This window comes from Zosterops lateralis (assembly GCF_965231275.1).
Source record: "Zosterops lateralis genome assembly, chromosome: 2".
Lineage (NCBI taxonomy): Eukaryota > Metazoa > Chordata > Aves > Passeriformes > Zosteropidae > Zosterops > Zosterops lateralis.
The window spans coordinates 102,955,726-102,980,971 of NC_139763.1; the positions used below are offsets into that span (position 1 = coordinate 102,955,726).

At 46.8% G+C, this 25,246-nt stretch overlaps 1 protein-coding gene across 2 annotated transcripts; it reads right to left on the reverse strand.

The window, feature by feature from the left end:
- Positions 1-1,547: 1,547 nt before the first annotated feature.
- On the reverse strand, positions 1,548-24,964 carry POLD3 (DNA polymerase delta 3, accessory subunit). Of its 2 annotated transcripts, none has more exons than XM_083855771.1 (12): positions 24,877-24,964; positions 23,831-23,886; positions 23,221-23,323; positions 20,397-20,436; positions 18,793-18,925; positions 15,840-16,089; positions 14,519-14,591; positions 12,534-12,696; positions 11,171-11,283; positions 6,817-6,911; positions 6,662-6,743; positions 1,548-3,130 (listed from the first exon to the last, which is right to left on the reverse strand). In XM_083855771.1, the coding sequence occupies exons 1-12, from the start codon at positions 24,934-24,936 to the stop codon at positions 2,925-2,927; spliced, it is 1,374 nt and encodes a 457-aa protein (XP_083711897.1). In that variant the 5' UTR covers positions 24,937-24,964; the 3' UTR covers positions 1,548-2,924. The 2 variants fall into 2 exon arrangements, with proteins under 2 accessions (XP_083711897.1, XP_083711896.1); XM_083855770.1 differs by having other exon boundaries at positions 6,817-6,914.
- Positions 24,965-25,246: the final 282 nt, after the last annotated feature.

Sequence of the window (25,246 nt, forward strand, 5' to 3'; positions counted from 1 at the left end):
GCTGCTCAGGGAGGAGACACCCTGGAGGTGTCCAGGGAAGGGCTGGAGGTGGCACTCAGTGCTCTGGGCTGGTGACAAGATGGAGATCAGGCACAATGTGGACTCGATGGCCTTGGAGGGGTTTCCCAAAACACTGGACCCTGTGATCCCGTGGTCCCCGCGCTGAGGCACGGCCCTGGCAGGTCTCGCTGCCCCTCGGAATCGCTGAGCTGCGTTTTGCTTCCTTATAAGGCCCTGCTGTTCCCTGCTCCGGTGTCTGCGGCCGAGCTGGCATCGCCTGTTGGGAGAGGAAAACAATTCCCAGCAGGCTGCCGGGACACCCTCCTGCCCAGCCCAGTTATCCTCCGGCACCGCCAGCGGCGCTTCCTCGGATCCCTCCGGCTGTTCTCTCCCAACTGCCCGACGCCCGAGCGGGAAGAGCGGCACGGCTCCTTCCGAGCAGGCCCTGCCCCGTGGGAAGGAGGGTTATAAATCACCTCAGCTGTCTCCTGAACAAGGGATGGGGCTTTTGCATCCCTCAGAGCAGCACTTCCAGCCCCCTCCCAGGGGCTGCTGGTTCAGAAGCACCTTGTCCAACCACAGCCCAGTGCACCAATAGGTCTAGCCTGGAGTGTCTGACAGTGCAACTCCTCAGTGCACCTGGAAAACAAGGATGAAGATTCCTCTGCCTGAAGTAAGGCTGTTAGGAGGAAAGAAACACTATAAACTGCACTCCATTGAATGAACCTTTCCCACTGCCTCTTCTGAGACTCTTCTGAGGGTGTAAATGTGGTGGGAAGGGAGATACAGGGGGAAGAGCAGAGCAGATCCCCCTGGGATTTGAATCTCCAGCTATAAATGACACATACACAGGTATAAAGACCTCTGCATCTCCAGGAGGAGCCTTTGGACGCTGAGCCCCTCCAGTACCACGTCCCGAGGCAGGAGTTGTGCCAGAGCCTGGCACTGGGACATTTTCCCCCCTCCAGCCCCTGGGTGCCAAAGGAATGACCCCCACCCACAAGGAGCCTTCTCCCTCTCTCCAGCCCCAATTCCTTCCTCCCAGGCACTGCCTGGGGACACTCCAGTCTCAGCCAAAGGGGCATCCAGGGACCTGAAGCCCCCCTGGGGCTGGCAGCCCATGGAGTGCGGGAGTGGGGAGTATGAGATCATGATTTTTGGAAGTGTGAAGTTCTCCCGGGTCCTGCTCCTGCAGACATTAAGTCATTTTCCTGAGGAAGTGCCGTATGACGTCGATCTGGTTACAGGAGTCGGGGTGGAGCCGGGAGCTCCAGAGAGACCACGGCAGAGGTGAGGAGCAGGAGCACCAGGACACCCCGTCCTGTCCCTCTGCCACAGCAATGACACTCCAGGGGTCCAAATTCAATACAAATACTGGTGTTTTGAGGTTTCAGATGCCCAAAAACAGTTGAAAGCTTCCAGCCCTGGTTTTGATGGAAGAAATCTTCACCCACTTCACCAGGGAAATGTCTTTGACTTCCATGCAGTCAAATATCACAACCCTTGGAAATCAGGATTTGACATATTATTTAATGAATAAGGACAAATTAAAACAAACAAACAAATCTGTGTTTAAATGGGATTTGTTACTTATTATTACCTTTATAAACACCCCCTCAACACTACAAGAACAACAGAACCACTACAGCAGGGTGGGTTTTTCTCTCAACAGTTACAACTTTCTTCATTAAACCAGAATAAGGTTGTTCATTTGCTTCCCAGGCCACAGCACAGGCACGAACCCAGTGATGCTGCTGGGGTGCAGCAGCTCCTCTCAACCAACCACTGACGACACCAGCCCCTGTCTGACACCAGCCCAAGCCTCAGGCTGCTCAGCATCAGCCCCTCTGGGAAATCTTTTCCATCTATCTTAGCACCAGCCAAGCAGAAGGCCCAGACTAAGAGCTCCTTCCTGGTTAACAGGATTGCTGTGCTTTATTCCTCTCCCATAACAGGTTCCTCAGGACCATGTGCCATGACAGTCTTCCTTCAGCAGGCAGATGACGAGATGTCCAAGGAAAAACTCTTCTTTTGTCTGGTTTATGCCTGTAAAAAAACCCTTCAGGCAACCCAACACTGACCAACCCCGCAGCAGCTGCACTGTTCCCCTGTACCTGCCTGGTGTTATCAGCAGTGCCCTCTAATCACCCTTCCCTCTGACTCACTGGCCTCCCAGGCTAAAGATCCAGGTCTTTCCCAATAACAGCAAAGCCTTCCCCCAATTACTCCGAAGCCAATTGGGTGGGAAGCCTCAAGGATGTTTTTGCAAAGACAGAACACCAACAGTGTCCCAGTCTATAATTAGGCATCTGAGCAAGTTACAGAGGATACGTTCAAGGAAGAAAAGAGTAAGTGAATTTTATATGCACTGCTTTGTCCAAAAAAAGATTATGAAAGGCAGAGCAAAAACTATTTACCAGTCTTAGGGGGAAAATGAAGTACATTTCATTCAGTTAAAGCTGAAGCAGATGTTCAATATTTGTGTCCGTGCCTCAAGATCTACTACGTTACAGCTTCTATCCCACGTGAACATCTGGATCAATCTGGAGAGCTGAGGGTGTACAAAGAAGGGAGGAAAATGCCACAACTCCTCTCCTAACTTAGCACCAAAGGGGTGATTACAAAAAATACAATTTCACATGACCAGATTTAACAGCCTTTCAAGAGTTCCTCTAGATGTTGCTTCTAGCTGGCAGTTCCCACACCGCTTAGTGAGGATGACTGAAATTATTACAGTAACAAATAAAAAATTTTCTCTGATACAAAATCTAGTCCAGAGGGCTTCCTTACACAGTAAGCAGGACACCTTGCGTAACCAGGGGCTACATGTTGGCCCCCACAAGCAGCAGCAGCTTGCAGAGAGCCACACAAAAAAAGGGAGCAACACTCCCAAGCTGCCAAGAGGACTGGGAGATAGACCCAGTTCATTTCTTCTGGAAAAAGCCCATGATGGAGACCTGTTTGTTGGCTCTGTTGGCAGGAGCTGCCCCTTTCTTCAGGCTCTTCCTTTCTTCCTTTGGTTCTCTCTTTGTGGGCAGCACAGGTTGTTTGTGTGGAGCTGGTGCCTTGGGCTTGGGGAATTCATCCTCGCTGTCTGTGCAGGATTCGCTCTCATAAACCTTCTCAGTCACTGGTGGAAAGAAGAGGGAAGGGAGCAGAGGATGATGTTGGTTAAGCCATCTTTATACCAAAGACCTCACCGCAGCCTTCCCATTGCACTCCTGGAAAGGAACGTTTTGGGCTCAAGGAGCACATGTCAGACACAGGAATTAAGTCCATTGCTGAAGGTTAAGCACTAGGAAATGGCCTCAAGTTGTGCCAAGGTGTTGGGTATTAGGGAAAATTCCTTCCCTAAAAGAGCTGTCCAGCTCTGGCACAGCTGCCCAGGGCAGTGGTGGAGTCCTCATCCCTACAGGGATTGAAAAGCCACGTGGATGTGGCAGTTGGGGACATGGGCCAGTGTTGCTTTGGCAGTGCTGGGGGAACAGATGGAGTCAATGACCTTAGAGGGCTTTTCCAACTGCAGTGATCCTGAGATTTTAACTCCTATGGCAAAAGCTGACAAGCAGCCATCAGAAAGTGATGAAGGAGATTAGAATCAGTAGTTTAGCATTAGACAATGGAACATCTACTTTATGGCTAAACCCCACCATTCTGACTTAGTCTGATTTCCACAGGGGCCAAAGCAATCAGATTGTCCAAAAATCCAGGCAAGACAACCTCGAGACATCCTCACATTGGACAGTTAAGGAAGAGCAAAGCAGACATCGCCCATCTCAAGGGGCACAAACCCTCTGGGGCAGCTTCTTTCCACAGAGGTGGCCAAACAGGGCAAATACAAAGAAATCCTTTATAAAAAATCAACCCAAAGGCGTGTCTGCAATCAGGGACTCTGCCTGAAGGGGATTGCCAGCTCACTGCTGTCAGCGTCCGGCGATGGAAAGCCCAGGGATATAAAACAACGCTCACGGAAATTAAACTGGAGTCAGCTCCACTGATGAAAGCCACCGTCAGATCCCAGTAAATGTTGTTATATCAGCTTTCCCAGCAGTGCTCTGGGATTCTTCTAGTAAGCCATTTTTCTTTAGCAACTGTATTCTTTTAAACAGATGTCTTAACTTCCCTTCTTCTGGGAAACTGGCTTTCACTTGTATTAATGCATCAAATTAAATAAGGTTTCCTACGTCACCAGAGACTGGGAAGAGGAATGCTATGAAATCCTCCTGGGCAGCACTAGCACTTGAACCTCAAACAGGGACTGCAAACCAAGCCATCTCCCTTCAGAGGCAACAGGCTTTTCAGGGAGCAGCTTCCACATACTACTGGGTGAACTTAAAAACCTTATCCTGTTGTCAGCCCTGTCAGGAACCACTGGGAACTCCTGAACCATGCAGTTAACCCCCTCCACTTGCAGTAACACAGCTTAAATCAACTTTATTTGGCTGAAATCTCAGCTGAACTTCAGAAGTCTGTATTTGCAGCACGTATGGGTACACAGATACAGTTACTAATACTGCATTCACAGCCAGACTCTCTAAATCAGAGTGGCTCAAATGATGGGAGCTCTGAAATGCTGTAACACAAATTTCCCTCCAATGCACATGTGAATATTCCACTCTCCAAGCCCATGTGTGCCCTTTGAAGCTTTAGAAAGTGCAAGGTAGAAATACACAAGCTTAAACCTCAAGAATTCCCCTTTACTAGAGACTAAGAGCAGGCCCTCAATCCATGGATTTCTGTTGATGCCTAGGAATGTGTCTTGTGCTTAACTCCACACACACTTTAATTGCTCAATTTCCCTCAGGGCTAATCCCTAAATTACTTTTGCTTTTTGACACCAATTCCTTGCTATTGCAGCTACTGTGAAAACCATCACTTAAAATTGTGGAGAAATATAAAGTACAGCTGCATTCTAATGTTAGGATTTAACATCTCTTAAAACCTAGTGTTGGTTTAAAAATAAAAAGATAGCAGGAAGAAGGGAAAAAACCCCCTATATTTCAAAGAATAACTAAAATTGACATTAGCCTGGGAGATTTGCAAGTTATTTAGCCTTTGAATTATTAGGCCTGTGCATGGAAAGGGTGAGGAATGGAAGGGAGGAGAGAAACTGGACAATAACCAGACAGCAAGTTCTGCACAACAGGCTGGAGGATTTGTAGTAGAGAAGCAGCATCTCCTCCCTACCCAGTTCCTCAGTATCCCAGCTCCATCCCTCTCTCCATCTCACAGGATCTGTCTCCCAAGGGCACAACGGGCCTTGCATTCCCTTTTCATAAAATGGATTTCAACTGTAAAACCAGGAGTCTGGATCTTCTAAGGGACTATGAAACCCTGTGGGGGTGAAGAGCAGAGAAAGAAAGGGAATATTCCCAGCTGAACCTGGAAGAGAGATTCCTGCGCTCTGGATGCAGAGTCTGTACAAATCAACTCCCCATCTAAGGCTATTTTGTTCTATTTTCCTTCCAAGTCTTTTAATGGCTCTATCTGGGATGAGAGAGCAAAACACCCCACAAGGTAATCAGCCAAAGCTGTCGATAATTCTGCGCAAGTCCAATTCTTGGACAAGAATGCAGTACTTGGGATTTCAGTCCCAGTGCAGCCAGCTGCTGAGAGCTACAGCTTTGTGTTTCTTTAAAGGAGACACAGCAAGTTAATGGGAACCAGAAGATGCAGCTCTGCAGACAGGTGCAAACAGACACAGGCTGAGCCCGGGCCAGGCAGCTCCGGAGCAGGGCCAGGAATGCCCGGGTCTCTCCATGCCCAGCACCACCACAGACCTGTACAACAGCACCACATCTTCCCCAGCACTAGCTGAGCTTCACTGGCATCTCCTCAGCCCAGCCAGGCTGGAGAATGAAAACATCCCACACAACCAGGCTGACAACAGCATTACAAAAAACACATTCCAAGCTCTTAAGTGTTTAAAGCCTCCAAAAATACCCCAAACCCCAAACCAATATATTCTGAAGGTTTGCATCTCTACTTCAGTGTCATGAAGGAAATGGAGGAAACAAAGGAAACATGGAGGAAACAATGCAGTGGTGTTACACAGCTTTCTCCAGGTCACAGGAGGAAGCAGAGGCCACTCAGGCTGGAATTCAAAGTCTCTGGCTTTCAGGACTTCTGCAGGGACTCTCTTCCCTTCTGAAAGCAGAGCCACCCTTATCAGAAACAGAAACCCTATAAAGTATTTAATCCCCAACTTATTCCCTGTTTATCTAGGATACTGTAAATTTCTTTAACATATAATCAAGTTCTGCACAGCTCTGGATTTATCCTCAAAGAAAAAAAAAAAAACCAACAGAGTTATCTCAGCCAGAATTTATCCCAAACCCTAAACCTCTTTCTGTACCATCTTTAAAAACTTGCATCTTTGGAGAGGACAGTAAATGAAGGTGGCAATCATGACGGCAGGAAAAAAGTGAAAAAAACTGAAGGAAAATCTGTGAATAATGAAAAAAGGGTAAGGACTCAGCTACAGCTCTGACCCCCTACCCAGGCCTTCACCAGAGGCACAGTCACCTAAGTCTGGGAGCAGGAGTTCCAAGTAGGATAACTAAGTGATTTTGTGAACCTCCTTCTAAGCCTGGGAGAGGCTGGCCTGTTACAATGGCCAATAAAGTTAGCTCCAGTGAGTGTAGGGCACAGCCAGTCTTACCCATGCAGCCTTCTTCTTCATCAATAAACATCTTGGATTTCAGCACACGCTTCCGCTTCCTCTTCCTCCCTCCAGCTGACCCCTGGGGGAAATTGCAGCATTGTGAGAAACCAGGAGTTCATTTCTTGCAGTTAATCACTCTAATCTCCTCTCACCTCTGTGGATGCAGGCTCCAGTTCAGTTTTCAGAGCAGGTACAGGTGGTGGAGATGGAGCTCTCTCTTCCTCAGGTGTGGGGGACGGTGGGACATCTGCTAAGAAGAAAAACACCTTGATGGCACATGGGCCTAACACTACACACTGCACTTCCCAAAGGAAGGAGAGTGGGATAGGATGGAAGAAGTGTGCTGGGGATTTTTGGTAAGCCAAAAAAATCTGTTCCACCAAGGGAAACTTTAAAACCAAGCACAGACACTGGGAGGTTTTAGCTATACATTTCACTTACTTGTTAAAAAGAGTGACTGTAATTTGTTTAGAAATTAAAAGAGGCAAGGTGTGGTGAAACAGTTGTTGCTTCACTGGTGGTGCTACACATCCCAAACATTCCATGCTATTAGCTTAAGCCAAGAATTAAGTGCAGTACACTATCACACATCCTAAAAGATTGTTAAGGGACATCTCAAACTTTTATTTGAAAAAAAAAAAAACAACACCCTAAATGAAAAAAAACCACAAAAATCCAAACAACCACAAAACACAAAGCTGATTCTCTCACTGTTTCATCTGCTTGCTCCCCTCTGGGTTCAATGGACTCCCTACAATGCCAAGACTGATCAAACCAGTCAAGGACACCTTCACACATTTGTAGGGAGCAAAGTGAGCTCTGGAGCCTCCACCAGCAACGTCAATGTGAGACAAGCAGGGCTTCAGACCAACGAGCAAGGCAGGGTCACCCTCCTGTGGGGCTGGCAGGGGGACAGAGCTCCAGGAGATCCAAGTGAGAAATGCTGCCACGCAAGCCCTGGGATGTGGGGGAGAGCTGGGAATGTGGGGGAACAAACCACTCCTGTGACCTATTGCTTCACCACGGCACGGATGTGGCTGGAGCAGGCAGTGCCTGCCTGGCTCCTGCTCTCAGCCCTGCTGGCTGCAGCACCACCCTTATCCCCACACGGAGCCGGGCTCCAGAGCTGTCCCGAGGGATGAGGGTGGTGTGAAGAGCTCCGGCGCTGCCGGGCACGCAGCCAGCTGACCTCCGAGGTTACCCAGGCCTCCAGTGGAACTGCTCGGCTGCCAAGGCCCAACCATAAATTACGTTCCTCAAACACGCACTCGGCCTCTCAACTACTGCAGTAAGGAGGCAGGGGAATGCAAACACAGTGGGATAACACGCCTGGGGTTTCACCTTGCTCTGGAGCACTGTGAGGACAGAGCCAAACAACAGCTCTGCTCCCAGGTGGAAGTGCTGGGGTGGCTGAGGGGCTGCGGGGAGCTCACAACTCTCAGAGTTTTTCCAAGTCTCACAGCAGCCATGCGCTAAGGCCTCCACAGACTGCTCAGCACCAAACCTGCACTACCACTGCCCAGTCTGGCCTCAGCCCTTGGAAATCATCTTCAGGAGAGGACAAGCTAAGAGGGTTGAAAACCAGCCTGGTGAAAAGCCTCTGCCGTGCTTGAGCAGAGGCTGCTGAAGGTGTGCCAGCTCCATTAGATTCCGAGGGGGAAATTTGGGCTTTTTTCAGCTTCCTTCAAACAATTTCCCCAGCTTTTGGCAGGCAGAAGGCACCTTCTCCCCACGTCAGAGTGTTTAGGACTACTATCAAGCTCTTTTATTACTTTATTATCCTCTTCTAGCCAACACAGCTCTCTGACATGTGATAACTCCTGAGTCAACCACTAGCTGCTGCCCACAGTTTGCTCAACAGCAACAGCTGCATGAAATAGATACAAGTTGGGCAACTGGATGGACCAAAGATGTAAATCCTGGCTTTGTTCAGTTTGCTCTGACCCTGCCTGGAAAAACCGTGAGAAGCTTTAGTGCTTCTGCTGTGGCTCTCCAAAACCCATGGAGTTTGTAGGTCACAGTGCCACTGAAATCACCTTCCAAAGTGGCTGTAAAACACTTGTCAACACTGAGAAACGCTGCCTGTGTTGGTACAGCTGAGGCTGCCAAACCTCCTGTCCTCTGTGGGCGCATTTGTGGAGTTTATCCTGGCACTGGAAGCAAAACAACCCGCAGTGACTAAGGAACCCTCATACCAATATAACTTTTTAATGAAAAATCATTTAAATGGAGAGGATTGTGCCTTATGCCCTCTCTGCATTTCCAGCATGGTACAATGTGCTGATGCTAGTGTAAGGAGAGCTTATTCAGGGCTACTTTTAGTACCCCAAGAGCAGACTAATATAGAACTAGGCAGAAGACCTGGCCTGACATGGAATTGCCCATAAGCCTTCACATCGCCAGGCAGGCTGAGTTTCACACCCACAAAACCTTGCTGACTGTGCCTGTCACTCCAGACCCCATTTTGTTCACTGATGCTGTTGATTCAAGTTGCCTCTGCTCTCTGGAGAAACCTGCTTCCAACCTTTCCAGGGACAGATGCCCTTGAAGTCCAACTGCTGTGTATATATACATATATATACATATATATATATATATATATATATATTTAACTGTTGTTTTTTTTTTAATCCAACTCACAGTCTTCTACTTCAATACGGAATATAATATTACCAGTTTGGACTCATTAGAAATATTCCAAACAATTCAAATCTATCTTCTTTCATCTGGTTGGATTTAGAAGGGCAAGCAGTAGGACCAAAGGCCTGAATTCTCTCAAGTCTCATTTTCTCTTTTGAAAGGGCAAACTGAGTGATATCCAAATTTGTATACATGTGCTGTAATTTGCATAAATTTACAATTCTAATGCATGACAAAAAGAAATGAAGAACAAAGAGGGTTCTGATGCAGGAGCAGCAACAGCAGTGACAAAAAACCTCCCTAGTGCCTGACCACCCTCTAGGGGAAGAACTTTTCCCTAATATCAAACCTAAAGTTGCCCTGACACAGCTCTAGCCATTCCCTCAGGTTCTATCCCTGGTCACTAAAAAGAATTAAACCTTGGAATAAATGAAACCAGGAGGTATCCCACTCGAAAGCATTAATTGTTAAACACGTGCTGAGGTCATGCAGGTATCTCATAGGAGACCAGAGAGTTCCAACATGTCAAACTCCTGCCTGATCTCACTCACAGGATGTGGAGGAGCTGAAAGATTCCAGCCAAGCAGGGATGGGCTGATTTCAAAATTCCCTCCTCAGAGCTAAACAACTCAGCTTGTCAGTAGGGGAGTGATGAGGAAATGGAAAGACAAACATTTAAAGAAATAAGCACCGAAGAATGTGGGCAAATATGTATATATATTTTTTATAGCCAAACAAGGAGCTTCACACTGGAATGTGATGGAATTAAAGCTGACCATGAAGAACAGCTTCCTGAGAGATTTATCATCCTGTGGAATAGTCTAAGAAGTGATCTATACCTAATGACAAAGATCATTTGAAATAATGCGGGCAGCAAGGAAACAATGAGAACAAGCCTAGAGGTGCCACAGATACTGCAAAGATACCAACAGCAGCCACCTCTCCCTGGCACTAAAGATTTTCCTGATGTCCTGGTTGTTTCCCATGTTCCAGCCATATTAAATGAGGAATCAGCTCTGTCTGGCTCTCCTGAGGGACTCCACCTCCTCACCAACACACCCCATTTACTGTTTCACCTTCTTTTTCTGGAGCTCTACACCAAACTGGTGGTTTCAATTACTCATCCATAATGATCCCCAAGTTCTTTTCCTGAGCAGCCTGCTGGATGATTGTTCCATTTAGCACATGCTCTCAAGCTCAATTCCAATTTATTTTCCAGTTATCTATATTGAACGGCATTTGTCACCTCAATTATCCAAATTCTTTGGGATCCAGCCCTGCTGTTCCTCATTATAAACCCAAATCTTGCAATGTTCTGGGCACTCCACTCCTGTCACAGCCACCGAGGAGACGCAGAGTCGCATCGGATACTGCTCAACTGCTTTGCCTCCAACTTCCCTATTATCTCTTTTCTTTTTGGATGTCTTGCTTCCAACACTGTCTTCCAAACCCTTTGTACAAACAGACAGATACTAAAAATGATGCTGTGAGGAGAGGGAGGCCACTTGTGAGTGTTTCCTCCCCACATGAACTGGTTCTGGCCAGCCCTAGGGCTCCAGAAGGTGCGCTATCTTTCAAAAGAGATTTGGGAACCTCCTTCCACACATCAGTGGCACTGGCAGCACACTTGGTGAGGAGAAAGCCAGGTCTGAGCTAAGCTAAAACAAAGACTGAATCTTTGTTTCGAGACATCTTAACTCTATGCCCAAGCGCTTGCAGTACAAAGATAAACAGAAAGCTCAGGCTACAGCCATCTCCACAGTCTTTAGTCCTTTAAACTATTCCCTCAATCACTGACCAACAGATTTGGAGAGTAATGTTTTGGAAATCAGACCTACAAGCCTGATTGTTTACAGATCTTTTTACCTTCCTCATCACTGCTGTCAGACTGAAGTTGCTTGATTCGTTTCCTCTTTTTCTTGACATTTTCGGGATCTCTTTCTTCCTCGTCATCTGACCTATCCACTCTCTTCATTTTACTGCCACAGAAAGGGAAAAAGAAGGGAATGAACACCCATGATCTCTCATGTGTGTATGAAAGCATCACGTGCATTTGGACGAGCACATTCCTCATGGAAGGAAATCAAACACCTCTTAAAAACACGAGCATCGCATACTCAGAACTGCACACCCACTGCACAACCAGGCATAGGTGCACGGGCATTTCCAGGCCTCTCATCCTTCCCCAGATCCAGCTCTCCGAAACAAGGAGGGTTTCTTTAGCCCCTCTGCAGTTCAGCCCAGTACCTCACTTGGCCACAGCAGCCTGGCAAGAGTGTATTTCTGATCTTGTCTCTTTAGCTCAGGCTCCCAGTGTCCCCAAAAGCATCACTCAGAAGCTCTTTCGACAGACTGCTTGCCACTGACTGACTATGAGGTAGTGTCTCAGAATCCTGGAGCCATTTTTAAAGACTACTGGAAAAATAAAATAGCTTCTTTCTTTTTAATGCTGGCGAGACGTGTCAGACGAACAAGCCTGGAGGCTAAAGGCCCACGTATCCTCAAAGAGCTGGGACAGCCCAAGTGGCCTTCCCAATCCACACTGCCAACACCTCCGGGCCCTTGGCTTCTTGGACAAGACTATCAATAAGACAAGCAGTTAGTGCTAACTGCGATGGTGGGCTGGGTGGTGTGCTTACCTATTCATTTAGAAATGGATTGAGACCACCAATTAATTACTCATAGGCCACCAGAGAGCCATCAGACTGTAGTGATTCTTTGTCTCTGTCAGTTTGGGTTGGATTAAACACAAAGGGCTGAACTTAAAATTAACTTGGAGCCTCAGCCCAAAGTAAACCAGTGGCATTGAAAGCAGCCGTACATGAGCTATGGAGATCAACAAACACAACTTTGTGCTGCAAGCTGTGTACATACAAGCTTGGGAATATCCCACCTTCCCTGCAGGACAGGTGCTCCTGCCAGCCCTCCCCACGCTGCCTGCAGGGTCTCTCCCACGGCTGCTCACAGTGGGAGGTTGTCTCATGGAAAGCCATCCCCTCCCACTGAGGACAGCCTGGGCCCTGTCCCTTGCCATATGCAATGGCATCAACAGCCCTGAGGCACCTACAGCAGCAAATGGAAAAGAAACACCAGGAAAAAAATCCTGAGAGATAATTTTAACACAATTTAGTAGATGGAAACAGGAGGTGAGCCAGCATTGTATGACCAGCCAGGTCCACACAGGCTGTCCCCAAGCAGGTTCACAGAGACCCTGAAAGGCAAGACCCACCTTCTCTTGTCCTTTTGCTGAATTCTAGCAGACTCTGTTTTCTTCCCAGGTTTCTCTGCTACAGTATTAGGAGATGACTCTGGTTCTGCTACAGCAACTGAAGGCTTCACTACTTCTTTCTCCTCCTTTGGCTGCTCAGGCACAGAGTTGGCTTTGAGTTTATCTGTAAATAAACCATTCAAAAAGAACAAATACTGGGCATTCAGATCAAATGACAACTTACAAAGCACCTGGCTAGCTCTGTGCACCAAGAATACATACAATGCTACCCATCATGTATTTAGGCATCTAGATTGACCAAGCTGTTCTAGACATGAGAAAAAGAAGGGAATGCTTAAATTTCTAGGTGATTTTCCATGGTTCTGCTGTTCCTGATGTCAAGCCATGTGTGCTGCAGCAGTTAAAATGGTGGAAGAGGACTGGGAGGCAGTGGCAGGAGATCAGAGTGCAGTGGCAATGGGGTCAGAGGCTGCTGGGAGGGCAACAACATCAGGCCAAGGCCTTTCTAGGAGTGCTGGGAAAACAGGCTGGCTGCTTCCCTGGGCAAGGGCAAACAGCACTGGAATGACAGCTCTCTTATTTATGATCAACAGCAGAACGCCCAAGGACCCCACTGCTGTTAACTCAGGAGTTTCTGGCAATGGTGGAACCTTTGAAGCCGAGAGAGACATGCACGTACGGAATAAATCTTACTCCTGGAATCCCACCCTCTCTTGCATACACATAATCATTTCCAGTTCTGCTCAGTTTGCTCCTTCTCCGCAGCCACCTCACAAGTTTCCTCTATGTGCTCCCTGACAGGACTCAGCAGAGAAGGGAGTTCCTTTGGAAATGATGGAAACACATCCACAAATCCTTCCCCATCACCACTGGGTCACCTTGACCATGCCACTTTGGGTTTTCAGCACATGAGCTTTGGTCTAGGGCTCTTCTCAGACCTTTAGAGTTTACTCCAGTTAATTGCAGTGACTGTCCTTAGGCTGAGAGTGTCCTCAGCTCCCTCAGTCTCACCAAAATAAGGACTCAAAGAGTCCCAGCAGGGCTGTGCTTTGTCTGCTCAGTGCTGGAACTGTCCCCTGCAAACTCTGACAGATGCCTGTTAGAAAATGAACTTTGCTGTTTACCCTCTCCCAGAATTCCTCTTTGAAGCCTCTTGTACTCACTATTATATGGGAATTTTTGAAGAAGGCCCCACAGTCCTTTTCCAATATTCCAATATTTAAAAGCTCCAGCATAGTTTCTTTAGATTTGGATAATTCAGAAGGGAGTGCAGAGGCCACCTAGTCCAAACCTCTGTTCAAAGAGTAAGGCCACCCCTTATTTTTATTCTCTGTTTATCAGTCCTTCGGTTTTTAGGAAAGAAATTAACCCTAAAAGTAACGACAGGCTCCTCAGTGCTGTGTGATGAGAAGCAAGCACCATTAACATGCCCTGCAACACAGGTTTTGGCAAACATCTCACCAATAGCTGATCTTCCAGCCAGGAGAACTCACTTTAAATCAGATTTCTTCTGCACTAAAAATCCTTCCTGGGTTAGTTTGCTCAAATATGTCATTTTAATTGATCTCCCTCCAGCAAGCTTTTTGTCTAAAAAATTCCACTGAAAACTCTTAATTTTTTTGCTTTAAAAGCTATGTACAAAAACATTAACCCCTCCGAGTACAAAAGAGCAGAAGAAAGTATGGAGAACTATTAGGAAAGAGGGGATATAAAGAAAATCCAATGAGTTTGGTAGAGTGGGGATAGGGAGAAAGAGTTCTGCTCCTTTCTGAATGCCTCCCATCACAGCTCCAGTACAAAACACTTGATCCTACTGAATATTTTTTAATTTCTACCCTGCTTAAATAAAATATAATAATAAAAAAAGAGACTTCAAATAATCCTCAGGTTTGGGTGGTCTTTTTCATTTGTTTGTTTGGGGTTGTTTTAACTACAACAGGCTGTTCCCTGACCATGATGACCTCTGAACACAGAAAAGCACTTACTCATAGCAGCTTTTCCAAAGAAATTGTTCATGATGTTGTTCTTTATTGATGGCTTGCTGCTTGTTGTAGACACCTGGAAGCAAAGAGAGGAATAAGCACAGGAATCACTCCCAGCCCCCAAGATGCATAGCACTGCTCCTGGACAAGCAAAATAATAGACAGCACTTGTTCCCACTGCCTTAGATTTTAGGAAATTTAGCAAATTCTCTGTTTTGGAGAATTTGAAGATACTCACTACATGCATCAAAGGCGCCAGAGTAAGTTACTAAGGACTCCTTAGCCAGGCCTACGGATCTGACTGGGGCACATTCCCATCTGATGGCTGACAGTGCTGCTGAAATAAGGGCTTGGAACTAGGGTCAGTTCCCAGGAAAGAACTGTTCTTTTTGCAAACCATCAGTGCCTCAATTCACATCAGCCAACAGAGGAAAGGACAAGGATTGGCCAAACCAGGAAGGTTTTATCTGGCACGTAGGCTGTTTGCAAGGAAGTATCACTGCTCTGTTGCACCAATGCAGCCACCAAAGTGAGAAATCACAACCCCCCCACACACCCACACCATCAAATAAAGTGCAGCCTCCTAATCCAACTTATTTTCATGCAAATAAAAGGCAACCAGACCCTAAAGTTCCCTAAACACGCAGGCTTCACTAGTTCTAAACCCCCTGTTAAAATCAGAAAAAGGAACTGAAACGTACTCAGCTGTTATAAAAAAGCCTAACCATCTGCAGAGAGTGCTACCATTTTAACACCCATTCTTCTGGCCACATTGCTTTAAAAAAATTATACTAATTAAAATGAAAACATAATCCTGTCCTGAAAAACAGCAGTTCAGAAGATAAACAATTTAGTCTTGCACAGGTCAAGCTTTGAAACTTCCCTCATGGACCAAGTTTAAACACCTTGATACTTTTAAGACCTGGGCTTCTCACATTTCACTTATTGCTCAAAACAAATCCTTTTAAGCACAATGGAGAGAGCAAGGTCCTCAGCTGGTGTGTATGTTGGGATGGCTGGAGACAACGGAACAATTGTCTCCACAAGGCAGCTATGCTGGTTTACACTCGCTGGAGATCCGGCTCGCTGGGGAATGCCAAGGTTATGGCAAATACACTCTCGTGGAGAGATCAAGAGTGTGGCACGAGGCATTTTTGCCCCAGGTGACTGCACACAGTTAAACACTTACAAAGGGTCACTGAGCACTCCCAGTGGGACATGGGCTTGGCACCAGGAGCAGTGCAGGAGTGGCTGAGGTCACTGAGGTAGTGTGCGAGCAGATCATTAAAGCCATGAACCTGGGAGGGGGTCTGAGGTAACTTACACCTGGTGCCTCCTTGGCCTCTGCTTTGGTCTCCTTAGGTGTGTCCTGGGGTTTGGACGCTGCTTTGGCCGCAAACATCCCCATGATCCCCCTCTGCTGCTGCGGGGGGGCTTTGGCAGCCGGGGGGCCATGGCCATTGACCACGCCGGCAGCGCTGGGGTCCCTCTGGCTCTGGGGGTTTTGCGCGGGCGCTCGGGGAGCGTCAGGCGGCGTCCTGGGCACAGCAGCAGCACAGTGGATGGCACTGAACCTGTGTGATAGAGTGAAAAATCCTATTAGCCTTCCCAGCTCTGAAGTGTTCACCTCACCTTCCCCCCTCCTGTAGCGCCACGGCTCCTCTGGGCCTGCGTCCTCCTGTTACGGAAAAAGGAGCAATTTAATCTGTGCATGAGACAAGAAAGAAAGGCTGGCACAGAGCAAGAGACCTCTGATGAAAGATCAGCTGAATCTGTCAGCAACAGCCACAGCATTTGCATGTTAAAGAAGCTGTGCAGCTCTCCTGGGGGGAAAAGGGCCTTCTCCACACCCAGGCTGGACAGGGAGCAGGCTGCATTTTATTCCTAAACGGGTTACGCTCTCTAAAGCCTGGGCAGAAGTTGTATGGCTGTGCGAGGATCTAAAACCTTCACAGCTTTCTGACATTCTGACAAAGCTCACAGCTGCTGCAACAAGCAGCCACACTCGGCCAGGTAAGCAAATCCCAGCTGAAACTGAAGATATCCATGACATTCCGATTTAACTACACAAAGTCATTTCCATGTAATCCCTGAGACTGAGAAGCAGCTTGGCTTATAATGGTCTGACACTTGATTGTTTGGGGATATGGAGATACAAGAACTAAATGACGTGCTCATTGTTACAGCACAACTCACTGACAGTCAAGAATAGCAGTTCCCAAAAATAGCAGAACTCTGCTCCCCACTGTGCAAATCACAGGCGACGCTTTCCAGAATTCCCACAGAAATGCCACAAAAGAGCCCAGACTCATGCCTCCCAGCCCACTGAATTACACAGCATATTTTTATTTGCCTAAGAAATAAAGCAGCCTTCTGCCAGTTCGTTTCTGTGCCTCAGCATTAGCTGCTCACGTGCACAGTCCACTTCTACTCCCATCAGGATCTGTATTAACAAAACAACACCATCTCCACAGCACTCTGAGGCTGCAGCAGCAACCTCTTGACATTCAAACCTTTAAAGGAAGGAAAACAGACATTGAAGAAAAATAATCCTACTCTCCTTTATACTTTCAATCTGTTTTTAACATGGTTAATACAGTCCAGGGCAGCTTGAGCTCCTACTCTAAACACCATCAACCCTCCAATATATAATATTGTCACAAATTATATTGTCAATAGTTACGTTGACTGTGCAGCAGAGCTCAGCTAAACTTCCCATATTCCAAGTCAGGTTGCCTTGATGCCATTGTGTGGCCATACCTTTATGGGCTTGACCCAAAATTCACCAAATAATCACTGAAAAAGTAGGCAATACTAAAGACTATGCCCTGCAAACAAGGAGCTGCTTCTGTTTGGAAAGCTAGCAATGGCAACAGGCATTAAACCCAGATATTTACATTAGTACATCTAACCACCTCCACTGTCTTCACAGCAAAGCAGGTCCCATAGAAACACAGAAGAGTACAAAGATCCTTGTCCCAGAGCTGTGAAATATCTAGACAGACAGGGAGGTTCTGTTTGCTACAAACCTCCCATAATTAAACCTCTGGCTTTTGCTGGTCTTGCAGGAATCTTTCCCAAGTGTCAAAGACAATCCACGCAGCTGGCAAGAAAGAGGGAATGTGGTCAATTTGTATTTACTTCAGCCGGGTCACAAATGAAGAAGGCGCAATTTTTCTTAGTTTACTTGGGAAATCCTGCTTCAAAGCTGGATTTACACACAGGCTTCAGAGAGCTGTTTCAGAACCTGGATTATCTAAACCTTCTGAATGTCTATATCCCAAAGGATACAAGTATCCCTAAGGCACAAATATCACCACACTGAGGTGCCTAAGAGTAAACAGAACAAGACAACTGCAGCCACACCCAGAGCACGGCTTCACTGAGGTGGGGTTATCCAGCACCTTCCAGGGCATCCACACTCATGCCCCAAACACACACTTCTAATTTCTCTACCGCTCTCTTGTCAATACTTCAGATACAAACACATTTCTCCTTTCAAATTCTATACTCTTCCTATGACACACCCTTCAGGCATCCCCCTTTAAACCAGATTGGTCATGGCACTGTGCATCCCCATGACTTCAAGCTGAAGCTGTTGTGGTGGGAACAACACACAAATGAAAAGCTGCAGCTGCCAGGCGCTGCTCGGGAGGGAGACAGTGACTCCTGGAGACTGCAGTCCTTCCCAGTTCTTCTCCAGCTCCACCACAAAGGACACTTCCAAGTGCTGCCTCGACTGTTCTGTGTGCTTTGCCCACTTCTCAGAGATCACAGCCTACTCTGAGCTGGAATGAACCCACACAGATCAAAGCCCAACTCCTGGAGAAGGAGTTCCTGTGAGACATCTTCAGAGAGGTGGATGAGTCCAGAAGATGAAAACACAGTTTCACAGAACAGAAAGCAAACTCCTGTAAATGCTTTGCTGAGCACATCATTCATGGTTTTATCAGCCTGTTTCGATTTTCTCTTCCTGTGTGGCTGAGAACTGGATTAAAATGGTCATGATTAAGTGTGGCCTGGAAAAGAGACAAACGTTTCCAGCCATCAGACAAGCAAGATACTGGAACAGTCTCCCTGTCAGAGTAAGGACCAAGTGAACCAACTGTGAGCTCAGTTTACAAAACAATCACACAATGTGCTCTTTGGGCCCTGGTCTGGCAGGACTTTGAGGTTATCTTTTCCTAGCTTTCTAAAAATCTAGGCCTATCTAATATGCAGTGAAGTGCAACAGCAGTCTGGAAGTGCTTCAGAAGGAAGAGGGAGCCAGGACTCACTTGCTGCAGTGCTGCAGGTTTGATTTGACAATGTCGTAGTCGGTGTTGTAGAGGGGAGAGCTGTCCTTGAGCAGGGCCTTCTGAATGCTGTACACGTGCACACTGGTAATTGTGGACAGCTTAGACTTCATTGCTGGGGAAAAAGAAGGGGAAAAAAAGCCCTCTGTTAGCACACCCTTTAGGACGCAGAAAGACTGACAGACTACTTGACAGCAAAACTTGAATATGAAAAGGTCCACCCACATCTTCTCCCAATGCTCACTAATGAAGAATTCAAGGTAACAAACTCCACAAGCCTGTCATGTTTTCCACTACACACTCTTGGTTCTTGCACAACTGACTTACAAGCAATCTCTCTGTGTTTACCTTCAAAACACCCAGTGTTTGTGATTCAGAATATCTGGGTGAGTACCTAAAGCTAAGGTAGGAGGTAGCTGGTCATGGCTCTGACCTGCTGGAACTGCTCTCTGCCACTGGGGCTGAGTCCAGCACCATAGTGTCACTCCCATCAGTCTGCTGGAATCAAAACTTCATCTCTTTTATGCTACTTAGACTGCAGAAAAGGGCCTGGTTTTTAGGAATTCTTTGTTCATTGCTTATATTGTTCTTTCCACAGAGTCTTGGTCTGAGGCTGAGCTTCTAGGCACTGTAAAAATACACACAGTAATCATTTCTTGGGGCCAGTCCTAGACTATGCAGCCCTACTCCCATCAAAAATCTCAGCCTCTTCCAAATATAAGTCATACCTTTGGCCTGCTTTCCAATACAAAACCCATGAGCAACCCTTTCCTCCACAGCAAAACAGAATGTTACGCAGCACACATAACTCAACAAACATGACAGAGAGTAGTTGCACTGCCTGACAATCTCCTACCCCGAGGAAAACAGCCTGAGCTAGAAATCCATTTCAGATTTCCAACAACGCAAGCATTTCAAACAAAGTGAGGTCATTAGCACAGATCCTTAAGGTCACAAATACCACAGTGTGTTCTCAAGTGCCAAAGATGTTATTTAAAAGTGATGAAGAGCCTGAAGCTGTGTTTCTATCCTGTGAGTAAGATTTCATCAGCAGGACCAGAGCTGGGAAGATGGTGAGACAATGGACAGTGCATAGAGCAGTGTTGCAATGGGGGGTTTTTCACCTCTCACTCACAAAAGTGAGGTAAATGTCCCATGAGAATGTTTTAACACCCACAGGACTCAGAGCAAAGACTGCAATTGCATTAAACTGATAATCAGAATTACCAGTTTCAGCATTCTTAGCAGTCTGAAGGCTCACAATTGTTCTAAGACACTCCTAGTGTATCATTATCTTCCTGTTGTCAGTGGCAGGGAGGTGGAAAAGAATCACTGACAAAATATTTGGAATGAAAAATAAAAAATAAAATAAAATAAAAATCAGACTCAAATCACAAGCTTGAAGGTATTCAGCTGTTGGCTCAGATACTCCAAATTCTGAGAAACAGCTGGTACAAAAAGTACACACCTGACCCCAAGAGCCTGGCTGGGCATTTACGTGCAGATGGCAAGTTCTGAGCTTTGCTCATTTAGCTGTTCTTTCAAAGAAAAAAGTTAAAGCCACACGACGTTCCCGGTCTGCTTACCTTCGAGTTTATCCTCCCTCACTACTGCAACCTTGTGGCACTAGAAAAAAGAAATACAATCTTAAATCTGAGGTTGTATGCAAGACTGCTATTTTCAGTTATTAAATAAGAAAGTCTAATGATTATTGTGGCACAGAACACTGCCAACACCTTTAAACCCTCATCAGTTTCTAAAGCTCTGTCATCCCACTTTCCAGCTGCAATGATATCCCTGAAGAAAGCCTCTGTCCTCCACTCCTGGCTCTGGGAGATGAGACACAGATGAAGCAGAGCCTGAACAAGTGTGCAGCAGAAGCAAAGCAAGGGCAGCTGCTGGAGCCCTGCCCCAGGAGCCCACAGCAGCCTGCACTACCCAGGCACTCCAACTTGGAGCCCAGACATGGCACCAGGGAAGCAAAACACCACTAAAAATGAAGCATTAATTTAACAGCCAGGACTGAGTGTTTCTGGAAATATGCTCTCTGGCCAGTCTTCAAGGTCTATACCTGCTCCAGGACATTTAACAGGCTGTGGTTAATATTAGGAGGATCCAGAGAGACATACTGAAAACCCCACCACTAATTCTGTGTTAAACAGATACCATGGCTATAAACATGACACTGCCTGTGCAGCTTTAATGAAATATATCCCATTATACAGAACTAATGCAATAAATAATTACCTTCCATTTCAGGCAGATTTGGAGATTAAAAGACAATATTCCATGTATGCGAACCAGTTTATTATTTAGGAGAACAAAAAAAAAAGTTGGTGGTGTTTTTTTCCAATGTATAAATAAAAGCCAGGACACCCTGAGATTTACTATTCCTAAAAGAAGACTGGATCATATCGTAATAGAAATCTGTGTATTTAAAAACATTTGGTGGGATGTCAAAGGCATTTAGTGTTTGGGTCTTAAATTTGTCTGTGGGCAAAGGGGAACAGACACTGAATTTTCTCATCTTCTTTTAAAAACCTCTAGGGTATCTGACTGAAGTTGGAGATGACATTCCTGAAAATCTGACAAGCAGCAATGAGGAAAAAGAAATTAATTAAGCAGCAATTCCTTTGCTTAATAAGCTGAAGCACTTCAAATATAAAATACTATAAATTAATTTAAGTTTCTTTTGTTTATCAGGATTAAAAAGTTGCTTTAATTAGACAGCAAAAGAGCAAGTGGCAAGAAAACACAGGCAGGTCAGAGGATAAATGAAGATGGGCAGTCTCAGTCCCCCAGTGCAGCAAGCAGCAAGGAAAGAGTGTGCAGTGTTAAGGAGGAGGAGCAGTGCAGAGGGAATTCCATCCCTCTCCCTTCAGGAGTGCTGGATCCACAGCATTCCGGCTACACCTACCGCCAGCAGGCAGCAGTGCAGGGCTCCCAGCACGCCAGGGCTGCCCCGGAGCTCTCCCAGCCCAGGGCCCTGAGCCCCCCAAGGGTCACCCCGGCCCTGCACCCACGGCCATCCCGCCTGAGCAGGCACCCACACTCCAGCAGTCCAAAAGAAGAGATTTAAAAATAATGGGGGACAAAAGTTACCTCCATATAGCTTCCCTTGGGAGATCTAGAGGAAGATTCCCTGCCCGTGCCAAGGGATTGGAATGACACGAGCTTTAAAGTCCTTCCCAACCCAAACATCCAGTGATACTGGAATCTTATTTTAAAAATACACAAGCTGCTAAGACAGAGGTAAAAAATAATTATTTGTTCCTATGTCAGAAGTCACTTGTTCGTTTTAATACATTAAATATAACGGTACAGGTTGACAATTTCCTGGCCAGTTCTAGTGAGCCAAGAGACTTGGTATTTCCAAAAGAAATGAGGGAAAAACCTGTTAAATTTGGGCTACAAATGTGACACTACTCGTGCAACTTTCAATACATATATTCCATCACACAGAACTAACGCAGTAAATAATTACCTTCCAACTCAGGCAGATTTGGAGACTGACAGTATTTCATGTATGTGAACCAGTTTATTATTTAGGAGAACAAAAAAAAAAAAGTTTGTTGGGTTTTTTTCTCAATCTAAATAAAAGCCAGGATACCCTGAGATTTACTATTCCTAAAAGAAGACTGGATCATACTGTAATAGATGTTTGTGTATTTAAAAACACTTAGTGGGATGTCAAAGACATTTAGTATTTGGCTCTTAAATTTGTCTGTGGGCAAAGGGGAGCAGACACTGAATTTTCTCATCTTCTTTTAAAAACCTCTGGGATATCAGCCTGAGGTTTTAGCTGACATTCCTGAAAATCTGACAAGCTCCATGCATTAAGCAGCAATTCCTTTGCTCAATAAGCTGAAGCACTTTAAATATAAAATACTGTTAATAAATTCATGTTTCATTTGTTTACCAAGATTAGAAAGCTGGTTTAATTAACAAGACAACTTCAACCGTGCACATGCTGTTCCATTTGTTATTATTCCATGCTACATGACTTCCAGGCTCCCTCCAAACACCACTCAGACACTTCCACGCCACAGCACATCCTGGGACGTGGATAAGGTGATCTCAGAAGGGCCCCTCCACAAGGTTTTGTAATCTTTGCTGCCCAACAACAGCAAAAGGATTGAGATGAGTGGGATCAGGATCTGAGTTAAACCCTGGTGTGTTATTCAGCACCGTGTGTTCCAAACCACGACCAACTGATCTTCCCTGCCCGTTGTGTGCATGCTGGGACAGACACTGAGCCTTCTTTTTGTCCCTGTCCAGGAGCCCTGGCAAACTGCAGCTCCTGCTGCAAAAAGAGCCAGTTCAGCTTTTGACCCCCAAGATCACAAAACAAGGCAGAGCAGACACCACAACAAAGAGCTGACAGACCCCTGTGAGAAGTGAAACACTCACAACATATCCGTTCTGGAGGAGGTTTCCTGCTACCAGGTAGGTGACATGAAGCTGAGCTCCTGAGTTCTCCTTCCGTTTCCTCTCCACATAATCATAGAGCATCCTGCACAAAGAAACTAGCGTTAGCCACCAGAAAGGAAAGAAAGAGCCTGCAGCCAGCCTCCCACGGAGCCCACACTGCAAACAGAGGAAAGCCAGCCTGACACAGACACTTGCCACACAAGCACAGTTATTTCCCCCAGGATTAATTTAGACCCCTCCGCCATCGTGGAGAATCCCAGTCCAACAACTACAGAAACCAAAGGGCAAATACATTTAATAGTGGGTCTCACAGCCCCTGGGCAGCTTGTTCCCAAGTCCCTCCTCCAGAAAGGCATTTCTGGAACCCCTGAGAAAGGAACTGGAGACTTTTTAGTGCCTCATTGCCCAGCAAGCCTGGCAGACAGTCAGGCACATGGAGTAACACAACTGGCTGTGCCTGAGAAGACAGGCAGGGTATTTAAATATTTCCAGAGGAATCACTTTAATATGCTCGCTATGATGAGGGAAACAGGAATTAACATGGAATTAACAGGAATTAGCCAGGCTCTGGGGGTGCAGTGACACCTACTGTTTAGCCTGGTTGACATGGACGCCCAGGGTGTAGCTCAGCCATTTGTACGTCACCTGGAAAAGGGGAAAAATCCAACAAACCACTTTAATACGAAAACCTTCACCTCCCAATTCAATAAAAAAATCCCATCTTTGGCTTGTTGGTCAAGCAAATACTTTAGACGCCCCCCTTTCTTCCAAGAAACCCATGGCAAAAGTGGGAGCACATGGGCACCTGTGCCTCAGTGAGTACACTGAATTCCTGAGACCTGTCCCAAAAGGTGTGGGGGGAATTTCTGCTCCTCTCCTGTCCTGGAGACACGAGGATATCCAGCTACACCAGTGAGCCAAATGTTAGGATCTCAGGGCTGGAATCTCAGCCCTGCCCTGCCCTGCTGTGCCATTTTGACCAGGTACATCTTTGACACCTGTTCCTCCTCCTGCTCTGCCCTTTTAAACCAAGCCCCAGGCTCAGAGCTGAAAACACAACAATTAAATTGTTTGTTTAGATTTTTCTTGGAATAAGCTACAAAGCCACAGGCTGCTCTTGTTTACATTGTCAGACAAGTTGCACCAACTTTGGTGCATCATTTACTAGGCAAAACCCATTTTATTTTACGTTATTTTATTTTGCTTTATTTTTTATTTTATTTTATCTTATTTCTTTCCAAATAAATTTTTGAAATAAAATTGGAAAGGAACAGACCCACGCAGAAAACCATCAGCTTTCTGCACTGCCTTCAAAACAGTTAAGGAAAGGGGGAAGAGAGGAGGAAGAACAGGGGGAGAGGAGGAAGAAGGAAGTGGGGAGAAAGAGGAAGAAGGGAAAAGGAGAAGGAAAGGGGAATTGAAGGAGGAGAGATGGGGGAAGGAAAGGGAGGGAGAGAAGGAAAGGGAGGGGAAGAAGGAAAGTGGAGGAAAGGAAAGCAGAAGGCAGAGGGTGGGAAGGGAGGAAGAGGTGGAAGGAGGAGGAAGGAGGGAGAAGACAGAGAGAGGGGAAGGACGGGGGAGAGAAGGAAGAGGGTGGGGAGCGGAGGAGGCCCCGCCGGGCGCCGCGGGACTCACGACGCGGTTCTGGTCGGTGACGAACTCGTCGACGTTCTCCAGGTACAGCTCGTCCGCCATGGCCGCGCCGGGCCCGCGCTTCCCGCGCGCCCCAGCGCCGCGCGCGCGCCGCCGCCATGGCAACCGCCCCGCCGCCGACGGCGGCCGCGCGGGGACACGGGGCGGCGCGCGCGAACGGGCTCAGCGTGGGCATCAGCCCCGGACGGGATTCGATGGCCTCAGAGCGCTTTCCCAACCCGACCGATTCCCTGCTGCTGTGAGGAACGGCTCTCCTGGACGCCCCAGGGACCTCCCGGAGCCGCTGCTCCCCGCCGCAGTGTGCTCCCAGAAGCAGTCTGACGTGTTAAAGCCCCCACGGGAACCAGGGCCG